At 38.4% G+C, this 14,562-nt stretch overlaps 1 protein-coding gene across 1 annotated transcript in view; it reads right to left on the bottom strand.

Annotated features, from left to right (window-relative positions):
- TTN (titin) overlaps nucleotides 1–14,562 on the bottom strand; it is a 282,573-nt gene that overhangs the window by 221,918 nt on the left and 46,093 nt on the right. Inside the window, exons 42-45 of the mRNA XM_014546416.1 lie at nucleotides 12,959–13,243; nucleotides 12,601–12,726; nucleotides 6,240–6,428; nucleotides 590–646 (exon numbers count right to left, since the gene is read on the bottom strand). Coding sequence (XP_014401902.1) covers nucleotides 590–646; nucleotides 6,240–6,428; nucleotides 12,601–12,726; nucleotides 12,959–13,243 — 657 coding nt within the window. The remainder of the gene's footprint in view (nucleotides 1–589; nucleotides 647–6,239; nucleotides 6,429–12,600; nucleotides 12,727–12,958; nucleotides 13,244–14,562) is intronic.

Raw genomic sequence — 14,562 nt, forward strand, 5'->3', positions numbered from 1 at the left:
TAATACAGCCATATAGTCACAACGTTATACAAAGAAAAGCAGGCAATAAGGATCACATAAGGCAGCTATCTGCAAGCCAGTGTAAGAGACATATCAATGTTAAAATGATGTATGAGCATGAAGTGTAAACCAGATGGGGATGTAACATTTTCACACACCCTAAATCAAGTAGCATTTCAATCACCATTCATTCATGACATTGCATTCTGAGAATGACACCTAGGTTATTGTCTACTGTTCAATTTAATTCACTGTGATTTTAAAAACAAACTTCTATTTCATGATTTCATGCATTAAGATTCCAACTTTTTCTAATACACACTTTCAAAAATGGCTGCAAACATGAAAATGATACGGCTGGTAAATTTTAAATTCGAGAATTTAAATTACTGTAAAACAAAATACTATGAAATGCATGTAACCATCAGCATACTAAACCAGGCATGCGACATAGTAATATATTCTCTAAGAGATATATTTATACATCTATGTCATTTTTCTCAATGATAGTAAATGAAATAAGGCAGTTAAGAATTCTATTAATCCTTCAGAATTTCTATTTTAAATCTCATATTCAATGTAATAATACCTTTCATCTCCACCTCAATCTGCTGTTCAATCCTCTCGTGTAAAATTGATTCATAGGCTAAAATGGAAAAAAACATAAAAAAATTTAATGGTTAATTCCATATACTTTCTGCCTTAATATATGGTTTATACAATTATAATTTTATCTTTATTATAATAGAAAACTACATCCACCAAATGCATCAAACAATTCATGCCAAATAAATCAATGAACTGATAAAGTACATGACAATGTTGGCAGAAAGATTTAAAAGCATTTTTATTTTTGGTTTTCTATGAAATTTCCACATTTAGTTCTATAATTCTTCATGCCTTTACATGCATTCGGAAAAGCAATCCACAAGCTAAAGAAAAATTCTTTTTAAAAAATGTCTTATTGACTGAACACTTGGTAAGATATGAAGTCACATTTATAGGGGACATGCATTTTTAACATGCCACATTTAGTTGATGGCTATTCTCAGGTTTTCCTGCAGAATTAAGCATTTTCAGCTAGTAAATAAATACCCCTTTGGTTTAAACCACCTTTAAAATGTCAAACTACCTGAAGTTCAATTACATATTAAGAAGCAAAACAAAGAGTCATCCACTCTAAATAGCTTTTATTACATAAGGAAAAGGAACAGTCTTTAGACACAATCATCTCTGGGGTGGCTTCTTCAGAGAGGCAGGTACCCTGGTATCACTCTCATCTCTCAGTTCATGTGGCATTGTGTCAGTGAGCTTCTGAGTTCCTTGTTGTCTTTGGCATGAAGTGAATGACAAACTTGATGTTTTCTTTGACGATGCTCTCTTTACTTCACAGGTTGTTTTAATTTGTGACTCTGAGTGTTTTAAAACTTTTAGTGTTTGAACCAAGGGTGATTTTTGTAACTGCTCTGGTTTGCGATTTCTTTGCTAGGTAAGAATAAAGTTAGGAAAAGGAATCAATTAGCTGTGTTTGTACGAGTAAAACACATGCTGAATTTAGAGAAGATGGAACGTCATTAGGATGAGAAGGAAAGCGGCACATTAGTCCCAAAACTAATATACGAAATAGCTACGCTTGCTATGCACATAAGAACTCAACACAAACTGACTTCTGGGGTTTTTCATCCTTACTCGGCCTTTGTGGATAACTATGTAGTCTATGTAAAGTTATTAGGCCAGAATAAAAGAGGGGTATATAAAAACTGCCTTCTTTTAGATCATTGGACAACTGTGCCTGATCCTTCACCTTTCAAACACTTAAAAATGTTTTAACTTTTTAAAGTACAAGTAAGGCCGTCTGGAATTTCCAAGAAAAAAAAAAGTGTTCATTCTCCAAGAACACTTTAATAATATTTAATTGGAACTGGAATTCCTGGGGCAGAAATGTCTAAGCAAATCCCCTCTGGGAACTTGACTTTCAAGTACTGTACTATGACACTAGGTTCTTTAGGAAACAAGTTGAAAGACCTACATTTCTCCCACCTCCACAGCACAGCTGATTCCCAATTATATTGCTGCTGAAACTGTCACAGTTGTCACCTACAAGACGTGTAGATAACAACTCCGGATAAATAGTAACTGTGATTACTGTGCTTGCCAGCAGCTGCGGTCAAGTCTCCGGATGGTGGAATTTTCCACCTCATTTGCATAACTAGATCTCAGTCCTGGACTTTGGAAATACAACCAGAAATAGCTATAAAACAAAATGCCAGCTTAAGAAAGAAAAAAAAGGCCTTTCTTTGTGTGTGTGTGTGAGTGAATATTGTAGATGCATTAAGTGAACTAATGAGCCAATTTCAAAATTTAGGGTAGAGAGGGCTGTGCACATAGCACTGTATTTTTGCCCCTGTTAATGTCTAACAATTAAAAAATAGTATGGTCAGATCTGGAAGAACCTGAGGCCACACTTCTCAATAGACCCCTGGAGATGCCCAAACTTCTCCCAGCTTCCTTCCATGGATTCCGTGAAGCTCCTTTGTTGGCAAATAGACAGCATGGGCTTCTAGCACCTGAAGAATTTTTTCTTATATCATTAATATCTAAAAGGAAGTCCATGGATAAAAGGAAGAAGCTACCCTTTGCCCAAATTTATTTAGGCCTTTCACGACACAGGGGAGAATCAAGCATAATAATAATAAAAATAATGATTTTTCCCCATGAGATAACTCTACAATTCCCAGAAGATCTGAGGCTACAAAAACAGCATGATTTATTGAGAAATATCTAGAGATGACTAATTTGAACCAGACCTATTATTTTAAGTGCCCATTTTTACATTTTCATGGCCTCCTTGTAATAGCTAGAACCTCCAGATCTGAACCCAAAGGGCAAATGAGAAATTTTGAGCCTCCTATTACTAAAACAATTCCATTTAAGTGTAGCATACTGTCAGGCACAAAAATAAATACTCAATAAATACTGGAACCATAACATCTTAACCTTCTTTGGTACACTCCCTAGGTGGCACATTTGGTCAAGATTAGAAAAGGCAGCCCATGTGAAATGAACCTTAACTTCCTGAACCTGGATCTGCTAGTTGTACTTCCTAAATCTAGACTGGAAAGTTAAATGTTCTTAACAAGTTTGGCCAATGACTTGGCCAACTTTCATAAGCCATTGATGAATACAGTACTAATTTAGAGATACTCTAATTAATATATTCAATTTGCATGGCAGAAAAGCTGCATAAAGCGATGAGGATGAAATGAATGAAGCAAGTCGTAGCTAGAAATCAAATAACCACCTTCTATGCTTAGTACTGCTGAAGATGTCTTCTCTCCATACTCATTGTGTACTATGCAGCTGTACAATCCTTGGTCTACCAGCTGAACATTACATATGGTAAAAAAATAAGTATTTCCATTTTGTGTCTGCTTCACTCTCTCAGATTCCTCTATCTTTACACCTTCATGAGTCCAGGTTACATCAACAGAAGATTCATCCTCTAAAACACAGAGGAACTGAGCAGTGTCGCCGCACTTTACAGAGAGGTCTTGAAGATGCAGAAGAATCTTTGGCGCCTTATCCATCGTCTCTTCAGAGTATTTATCAGATAACTCAGTGCTTTCTGCAATTTGTGAAAGGGATGCGGGATGGTGCAACCCTACAGCTTGCACAAATGTAGCTGTGTGGGTGGAACTTTGAGATATACTTTCAAAAACCTGCACTTCACATTCATATGATGATCCTTGAAATGACTTAACTTCGCTTTGGGATATTTTGCTCTCTTGCTTTGTGAAAGAGGAATCTGCCACTGCCTGGGACGTGGTGGACTCTCTTACATCTTTCCCAGAACTTTGCCTAGCTAGAGCTTGCACTGTGTAATCAAGTGACAAGAAAAAAGAAAAGAATATTAAGATCTAAGCTTTGTCACTTGGCAAGGTTAGTAACACAAAATGGCATGGAGATGAAGATAAAAGACATCATTGTCGCTTGGAAGCAACATGCCAGATGCAGTATGCCCTAAGAATTTTCACACAAAGGAAAATTCATTCCCAGCAATCCCATGGTGAATGGATGATGAAGGCTCATGCGGATGCCATACAGTGTCTGGCTTCTTTCTTCTGTTGTTACTGCAGTTATCCAGAATCAATCAATCTCAATCTCTCTCTTCCTCTCTCCCTCACCGCCCCCCCTCAGAACTTTGTCCTCTCTTCACGATATGCTTTGTAAAAACATATAAGGTAAATAGATCATTAATGATGCAATGATGAGATGCTGTTAAATGTTAAGCAGCATTGATGCCTAACAAAATGATTACTAATGTAATGCAAGGAACACATAATTACTAATGTCAGACTTAAGATACATAGGTTAGCGCCAGCCGTGGGCAAACTACGGCCTGCGATCCGGCCCGTTTGAAATGAATAAAACTAAAAAAAAAAAGACCGTACCCTTTTATGTAATGATGTTTACTTTGAATTTATATTAGTTCACACAAACACTCCATCCATGCTTTTGTTCCGGCCCTCCGGTCCAGTTTAAGAACCCATTGTGGCCCTCGAGTCAAAAAGTTTGCCCACCCCTGGGTTAGCCCGTAACTGAGACCTTGGTGGTGGGGCTTGTTGGGTGTTACTTTATTAGTAAATTAGGTACTGCCATAATATGCAATGAGACAAACAGCTGAGACTCTCATTAGTAACAGAGGGAGTAGGAGGTAGGCAGCAAATCAAAGTCTTCGAAGCACGTTGGGCTTTACCTTTCGGAGTCACTGTGAGTGTAGCTGCACAAGTGGCTTCCCCAGCGCTATTGGCTGCTTTGCAAGAGTACTGCCCAGCATGCTCTGAGTAAGCGTCAACTATAAGCATTAAAGCCATGCCTGTGGATTCCTCAAAATGGAAAACTACATCTTTGGTTGGTAGAATTGGCTGCTGGTTATGAAACCACTGGATTCCTGGTTTGGGAATGCCAGAAACCCTTGCATGAAATCTGACTGTCTCCCCGCTGTGCACCCTGAGGCTTGATAGAGGCTGGATGAAGATGGGCTTTTGACCAAGGGACTCCTTCTTAAATGAAAATGATGAAGAGACATGCCATTGGGAGTTTGATGTAACTTCTTCAAGTTTGCTAAATCCTGAAAAGAAGCATGCCAACCTTTAATGTTGTGCCCTGCATGGAAACCGGACCTCATGTGGAATTGTCTGCAGATCAGTGGCAAATTTCCACAGTGGACTGGAATCCAGTCCAGTCCTGACGCCCGGTCACTGTCTGCACTGCGGATTCAGTCATACAAGTTCACTTGCATTTTCCAGACAAACAAGCTGAGACATTAACAGTCTAAAGAACTTCACCATATTGTTCAAGAAGGCAGTAGTGGAGTACGCAATTTGGTATAGGTATTCTTGTTTTCTGGTTTCATTTTTTTCCTCTCTGGTTGTAAAACCAGCTTTTCTACTTTGAAAACCACTTTAAACTGATTATTAGGAAACATCTGGTTATTATAATAGGTGTTAACAATTGAAGAAAAAAATCAAAATTTGCCCTAAATCCTTATATATTTGTATATACTCAATACTATGTAGAATAAATTAGCTCAGGAAAAAGACTCTGTAAAATATATATTGTTATTTCCTGTTGAATCAAAATGCACCCCCCTCCCCTCCTCTCCTGTCATCAAAGAAGTGCTTCTGATTGTAATTTAAGAGACTCAAGTAACAGAAATGTTTAACCTTCCTAGGACTGTGCCCCTCAACTCTCAGGCATTCTTTGAATGATGGTGAGTACAGTTGACTGGTGTACAGACCTGAAATTGTCCACTGTCACTTCTGTGAAACCAGGATTATGTGAACACAATGCGGGGATGGTTACACTCTTAGATTTTAAAAAATAAATTTAAATTTTTATCCTAGCCAAATGAGAAACAAATATACCTATTTTTATAAAGTACATTTATCCCCATTCTGACACATGCTTATCAGGAAGCATGAAAGCTGATGATGAGAGCAACACATCACAAAACATCATAGAGACAAAGCAGGCAAAATAACAAAGGAATGGTATGTGACGCAGAATGAGAAGGAGTAAACGAAAAGTGAGAATATCACATATGACATGAACACAATTAGTTGCATTAAAAGAGAATGATAGGACCAACCATGATTTACATGAAATCTTTAGTAATTGTTACTGACATGAGCTTAGATTTATATTGAAATGTGATTCTTAAAGTTGCTTTACTCTACCTTCCAGTCTCAAGTTGGCTGTGCTTGATACTTGACCTACGGCATTATTAGCAACAAAAGTATAAATCCCTTCATCTTCTGGATAAGCTTCAGCAATTTCCAGTTGGTAAGTGTCTTCAAATTGAGTCATTCTGAAGAACCTAGATGGCTTAATTTTCTTGTCCTTGCTGTACCAAGACACTGTTAGATCTGTAGTACAGAAGAAAATGTATATTTAAATCACCAAAACAGGTGGATATTTTCAATTTACCTGCCAACATATTGTATTGATTATACTGGTGACTACATTTCACATTTATCTTCATAACATTAAACTTTTCTTTTAGGCATAGCAAATCTGCCCTTATATGATTTCTTTTCATATTTATCAAGGAAACACGATTGTAGAAAAATTCAGCTTATAAACTGGTTGACATATTTGAAAATTTATAATTTTAGTTATATTCTTTTAATAACCATTTGCATGTCATGCCGTGGAAGCAGGGAAAGATGTTGACATGCTTAGTGACCTTGAAAATAAGAGAGCTCTGAGAAACAGTCACTATAAAGAATTTGATCTGGACTGTGGCTGCCTACTGGGACAGGAAGTGAAGAAAATGCGCACTTCTGGTGTGCAGAAAAATCAATCAAAAAGAGCTGGAAAGATCAACATCCCACAAAGTCTAAAATAGGCTGAATGAAAACACACACCTTCATTTTTTTTAATTACCAAGGAACAAGCATCAAAAGTTCTCAGCACCACAGAAAAAAAGATCAACATCCCACAAAGTCTAGACTAAAATAGGCTGAACGAAAACACACACCTTCATTTTTTTTTAATTATCAAGGAACAAGCATCAAAAGTTCTCAGCACCACAGAAAATATTTTTTAAATTGAAAATAATTTTTAAGTTGAAAGAGTCATGGTGCCCTAACCAGTTTGGCTCAGTGGATAGAGCGTCGGCCTGCGGACTCAAGGGTCCCAGGTTCGATTCCAGTCAAGGGCATGTACCTTGGTTGCGGGCACATCCCCAGTAGGAGGTGTGCAGGAGGCAGCTGATCGATGTTTCTCTCTCATCAATGTTTCTAACTCTCTATCCCTCTCCCTTCCTCTCTGTAAAAAATCAATAAAATATATTTATAAAAAAAAGAGTCATGGAATTTTGTTGTCCTGGTTATATTTGGCTTTTGCCAAGGTAGTAGCAATAGTGATTACTAATAAAACTAGCTATTTTTACACAAAGAATTGAACTATCTTAAAATGATAGAAAATAAAAACACGAAAGCAGAGATAAAGTAACATTATTATGTTGTTAAGGTGACAGCCACTTTAAAAATATTATACTGACATTAAAACAATAACCCTATAAATCAAGAGTGGATTTAAATTTAGTTATTTCTTTTAAAAGCCAAAATCAAAGCCATCTTATTTTTGGAGTATGGTCACTATATAACTTCCTTATCTTAATATCAACCATATGGATCTTCTAATAGCTAGACCATCTCGCATTTGTTTGTGTTTATTGCAAATATTGGTTTATGAAGGTTCCCCCCCTTCCCATGATGGTATTGAGTTGCTTATAAACTGCAGGGTCTCCTTTTTAATAAACAAATCTTTTCAGTTAGATAACAACAAAAGGCAGAAAATGGAATCCTGACACTATAATTTACCATCTGTGTGATCTTAGACATGTCATATAATCCCTCTGGACCAGTCTTCTCATTTGTAAAATGAGATGCATAATAATTCAGTGCATAAAATTGATGTGCAAATTAAATGGCTTACACCTCTGAAAGTGCTTTATAAACCAGTGGCACAAGTCAGTCAGTAAAATAAGAATGTCTAACATCATGGAAGGGGTCAGCGGTGCCTTAAATAACATGTCAAAAGACAGAGCCACACCCAATCATCCTACAACTATTTAGTTAGTTTGTTTAATTGTCAATTGAAATAGAAGGATGAAGAGTTTGGTTCACACCCTCTGAAGTTCTCTGCTTATTTTTACAACTCCTTCCTTTGGTTAACTGAAAGAAGCAGTAGGACCAACATGAATTGCCAACCATCAATGAGCTAAAAGGTGAGACCTCTCTTGGCAATGGACTTGGTGCTTCTGACTGGGATGCCGCTCTCTGTGTTGGTCATTGGCCTCTTGTTGCTTTGATGAGACCATCCCACTTCCCTTGCTCCTCAACCTCTCCACATCGTTGTCTTTGGTTCCTAATCTTGTCACTCTACCTCCTGAATTCTACAACTTAACTCCCTTCTTTCTCCCGACTCCCCTGGCCTTGTCAACACTCTCTACACCTTGTGATGGCCTCTCCCCTGGTCCCTTAACTCCAGTCTCACCCCCACTCTCTCCATTCCTCCTTTCACGATCACAGTATTGTTTCTAAAAAGCAAACCTGATCATGTGCCCAGAGGCTTAAAAATCCTTCACTGGCTCCTCAATGTAAACAAGATAAAATCTGAAATCCTAAGCAGAGAATACCAAACACTTTAGTATCTGGCCCTAGCCTTCTTGCCCACTCATAACATCACTTTCCAACCATTCTTAAACCACTTGTCATTTCCAGCACCTGAAGTGACTGTCAATATGTTTCTCTGCTTGGAACGCCATTGTATTCAATGACCCTATTGATTCTTCGATGCTCAGTCCATGCATCTTTCTCTGTCTCCCAGACACAGAGCACTAAGTACAGGGGATGTTACAGCACTTACAACCCTGGGATGTAGTTGCACTAAGTGCCGTAGACCAATTCCAGCATGTCATAATTTTAGGAGTTTCATCAAAAGGTTGATGAAACTTGGGGACTCAACAGGGTTAAGTCATACATGTAGTCACCTGTTGGGAATGGCTAAAGGCATTTCCCCAAACCTGAATAGGAAACTGATTGTGGCTGCCAGACAGTTAAAGGGCATCTTAATCTACATGTTATTGCCTCCTACTGGCCAAACACCTGAACAGCCGTAGGCTATTCCCCAAACTGACAATGCTTCTGTACCCGTTGAAACCTTACCCTTTGAAGTGTATTATCTCCACCTTGCCTCAAGACAAATTGTGTTAATAAAAGCAAGGGTCCTAGACAAGGAGGGAGTCTTCAGTTCCTTTAGCTGAAGGTCCTCTGACCCCCAATGCCTTTCAAAATTATATCTCGTCTCCGGACTCTTTATTAGTCTCTGGATTCCTATGTCATCTACGTACAGCCTTTTCCAGATTCCTGAACCCTTCTTGATGCTGGGACAAGAACCCCGGCAACTAAGTACATGGGATGTTACAGCACTTACAACCCTGGGATGTAGTTGTGCACCTCCTCACTTTCACACTGAGCTCTATGAAGGTACAAGCCAGGTGTTGGGATCCCTGAGACCTAGGGCAATGTCTCAATAGCAGGAACACAAATGTTGGCAGACTAAAGCTGAATAGATGCTTAAGTGAAAAATGGGCATAAATCATTACTACAAAAATTACTGATCACTTCACTTAGCTAGCTATCACTATGTAAGCCTCCAAATGATTCTGACTCACCTGTAAAATAAACACTAATAAACACGTTTTAAAATTCTACTTTTCCCAATAGCTCTTCTACCAGTAGGTGGCACCAGAGACCTTCAATAGACAATATTTTTCTGTTGGGACAGCACCACCAGACTGCTCAGGACCATGTTCCCCAATTAGCAAGTTTTGAGTTCCCCCAAACATGCAACTGAGGCTTCTGAAGCCTCATAATTTTTTCCAATTTCTAGAAGGCAGGGCTGCGCTTAATTTCCTGACGCAATAAATCCTTAGTCAGAGAAAGTTGTCTAAATATTTTCAATCCTGAGGACATGAAACTATGTAATTTGGTAAGCTTTTAAATGGGCATTTTGTTTAATGAATTTTTGTCATATAGAAAATACGTTTTCAAGAGGGTGTTAAAATTTTTACATGTTTTACCACACATAGTTAATAGTTTCATGAATTGATGAACTATTCAAACAATTAAAGACATCAATCTTATAGAAAAGAGATTTTTTTTTCTTTTTCTACTTCAAAGTCTCATAAAGGACGTCAAATGTATTTTTGCAATACCTTAAAGCAGCGGTTCTCAACCTGTGGGTCGCGACCCCTTTGGGGGTCGAATGACCCTTTCACAGGGGTCGCCTAAATACATCCTGCATATCAGATATTTACATTACGATTCATAACAGTAGCAAACTTACAGTTATGAAGTAGCAACGAAAATAATTTTATGGTTGGAAGAGATTTTTTTTCTTTTTCTACTTCAGAGTTTCATAGAGGACTTCAAATGTATTTTTGCAACACCTTAAAGGCAAACTATAATATTATTTATTAAGTACAAAGCACTATACAAATATTGTTAAGACTTTATACTATTTTGGACAATCCACATATATGTATATTTATTTGAAAATTTTCTCCCAAAAATTCAATGAATGAATAAATTAATTAGTGTAGCTTTAGTGAATTTGATACTAAATGTATTTTTATTTAATGTGTAAATAGAATTTTATCAAATTAGTACACATTTCTTGATATTTAATATTTTTCAAATACTATGCTTTGAAATGACAAAGGCTATGTTGGTCACACAATACCAGAATTTTATGTTTCTATAAGTCTTCTCTATGGCCATAATAAAATTAATGTATTGAGCACCAGTCACTTGCCAGCCATGCCTATAGGTGCTTTGCATACATTATATCCTTTAATTATGCTCATAAAATCAAACAACTCCATTTAGTTTCTAGATTAGCATCTCCATCCCAGAGAAGGAAATCATCAAGACATAGCAGCCAATTGAAGTACTAACTTGTTTAGGAAAATAGCTTTCAGCGATGTAATGCTGGGTCATAAAGTAATGGGAGAAACATAATAAACAAAACAATAAAACTTATTAGGAGTGCTATGAGATGTCCAAGCTTTGAGAATTCTCCTCTGGTGGTGGTATAGAAAAGCCAAATAAATACGAGAGTGATTTTCATTTTGGATGAAGTTGGTTTATGTTGCCCCTTTCTGAGGCCAGTCTACAATAATAATTGGTTTGAAATGGCTCCAAGCATTTTGTTTCATTCTACCAATGTCAAACTCCTGGGGTAAGGGTAAGGGTTGGTGGTAGTTGGGTAGTATGCCCCAATTAAAAATCCGAACTGATTGGCCCTCCCTGAAGCACACCCTTGCCCTTCCCCTCCTCTCATTCTTCCCCGACAGGTGTACATCTCCTAAACTCTAAGGGACCCAATAGGCTTGCGACCAGGGCAGCAAAGGGCAGTGGCAGTTTGTCCCGGGCACATCCCCTGAACCTGCCTTCAAGGCCCCCTTTTCTCTGACCTCTTAGTGAGCCAAAGCAGCCCAGCCTAGGTTCATTTCCCCACCTAGTCCCTCTCCTGTTATCCTAGGCCCTTCCTCCTTATACTGTCCCCAGCTGTAATAAACATCCTCTAAAATAAAATTGAAAAATCCTAACAGATTGAGGAATTACTATATGATGGACACAGTGCTAAGTGCTGAGTTGGGTTATCTAACGTAATCCTGATAATAGTCTTAAGTGATTAGTATTAATCATTCAACAACCGTTAATTTGTCCAATCAATAATTACTTATTGAGTATCTACTACATACGGAGCTATTCTAGAACAAAAGTCACCCCCTTGTTTTCATGGAGTTTCTCTTCAAGTAGCTACTGCTTTTCAGGCACCAGGTTCTAGGTACTAAGACAGAATCCCTGGCCTCATGAAATGTACATTCTAAGATTGAATGCAATATTATTTTCATTTTATTCCCAAGGGAAAGAGAACCAGAGAAATCATGTTTTTGCCTAAGGTCACACAGTGGAGCCAAGATTCAAATCCAACCTCTCTGACCATAAAACCCTTCATTTGACCACTACAGGATGATATATCATTTCACACAAACACTGAAAGAATTAATAATGTCTTACATAGAAATAGACCCTTCTTTTGAATCTTTTGTAAATGCTATTATAATTAATATCACAATAACTGTAGTTTCTATTATATTTAATAAATAACAAAAGTGCAACTATAATCATAAAGAAAACATGAATTTTTTTTTGAAGTTTAAAACACTGGAAAATACTGATCTGATTCTTTTCTTATTGTGTTTAAAAATAACAAAATTGACTACTTTAATTATTTATTAATAGGTGTGTGGTCCAATATCGAAGAACACTGATCTAATTTTTAATTCAGTAATTCAAATAAGTCTTCTGCAAATGAGCCCTATTAAACCTTAAATTATGCATGAGAGATGTTTGTGATGAAGGAAAAGGTAACAACCACCACCTGTACCCCCCCCCCCACACACACACACACATCATTATTTGTGAATATTAGCAAGGACACTGTTGCTTGTAAACCTACCAGTTCCAGAAACCCTGCACTGAAATCGAGCGGGCTGTCCCTCAGAAGTGACAGTGTCCTGAAGTGGGGTGACGATGGCAGGAGGATAAACGGGCATTTCCTGGTCAGGAGACACGACCTCTGGAACTAAAGAAAGGGACCACAGGTTTATCATGATTGAGTCACCGGACAGGCCTCACAGAATGGAGCATGCCGATTTATCGTAATTTATCTCACAGTGCAACACTTTCAGAGTTCCCAAGTTGGGTGGCAATCTACTTTCATGAGCTCCAAATTGTATTTTTAAATGCACTGGGAGAATGCAAAATCTAGTTTCTTTGGTTTTATTATAAGCTGAGAAGCAGCAAGACATTCCTACCTTCCACTGAGAGTGAAGCTGAGGTTGTGGCAACTCCATAGTCATTCTTGGCTTCACACGTGTAAACAGCTGCGTCCTCTGGGAAGGCCTCAATGAGCAGAAGTGTGTACTCTTGCCCATCATGGAGAAATTTGCACTTGAAGCCAGTGGAAAGCAGCTGCTCTTCCTTGTACCAGGAAATTTTGGGCTGTGGTCTGCCAGAGATCACAGCACAGAAGCGGGCAGGCTTGCCAGACTGCACAGTAATAGGCTGGAGCTCCTGTAGAATTTGGGGTGGTTCTGGAGCTGAGAGTAAATGAAAACAAATAGCTCGTGAAAAAGTGCAAAAACACAGGAGAGCCCATGAAACTCTACGTTAATTTGTTGCCAGGTGGTTACCCGCCTGGAAATAAAACTTCGGAATTGTTACATCTTTGCTTGCCTCAGGATATTAGGACATTGGTGATGCTAAGAGGGGGCGGGGAGGGGGGGACATTTGGAATGCTGTCCTTAAGTAGAGGGAATAGCTTTAGAAAGATACTTTGAACATTTTGTATGGTGGCAGAGGGTGCTGAAAGTGTTTGTCAACATAACATGATTACCCGTTTCTGGTTAGGGTCTGGGTGGGGGTGTAGTGATGGTCAGTACCCTAAAGAATTCTAGAACAACTCCCACATGCTATTTATTTTTAAAAGTAATTTGGGCACATCACAGAGTAAAATGGCTCATCTCATTCAGTTTTGTTTGTTTTGTAAATATTTGTGTATATGTCATAGTCATCTCTTTATATACAGGTGCCAGTGAAGTGTGTTTATACATATGAAAGAATGAGTGAATATTATTTCAGAAGTAGTTAAATGTTTATATATATTTTAAAATCAGCTTTCCTGTTATGCTAATGAAAACATATTCTTAGTGTTGTGATGAGTGAGGGGAAAACTGGGTAATCCACAGAACACAGAGATAAAGAGAAATGACTTCTGTGAGGCTGGTTACTGACACTACTTTTCTTCTCTGTGCCTCATTTTCCCCACTACTAATTATATGATCAAACAACCGGTTGACCGGTTGCTATGATGTGCACTGACCACCAGGGGACAGACGCTCAATGCACAGGATTGGGCTCCCTCCTGTCTGGATCGGGCCTGTGGGGATCAGACCTGCAGGGATCGGGCCAAAACCAGCTGTCCAACATCCCCCGAGGGGTCCCAAACTGCGAGAGGGTGCAGGCCAGGCAGAGGAACCCCATCGGTGCATAAATCCGTGCACTGGGCCTCTAGTATAGAAATAATAACTGGACACCAGGACCATTTGGTCTCTTAGGGACCAAGGAAATGTTGGCAATATGGTTCAATTGAAACTTGAGATTACTCTTAGTGTCCCTTTATTTGCCTCACTGGTATTTGTTCAGACAGATATGGCCCAAGATAAGGAAGGATATGGAAGGAGGTTCCATTTTTTTTTCTATGTTTCTAGCTTAGTCTCAGATCTAGGCCAGCCTGAAATTCAGCTCTAAGGTTTCTAATGAGGAAAGTGTGTGGTTTAGTGGCATTCCTCTTAGGAGTTGGTAGCATGTGAAATTTCCCTCTGAAGTAAGAGCCCCTTGCCCTAGAGCTTGGGGCAGA

The sequence above is a fragment of the Myotis brandtii genome, unplaced genomic scaffold, assembly GCF_000412655.1.
Source record: "Myotis brandtii unplaced genomic scaffold, ASM41265v1 scaffold112, whole genome shotgun sequence".
In the NCBI taxonomy this organism is placed as follows: domain Eukaryota; kingdom Metazoa; phylum Chordata; class Mammalia; order Chiroptera; family Vespertilionidae; genus Myotis; species Myotis brandtii.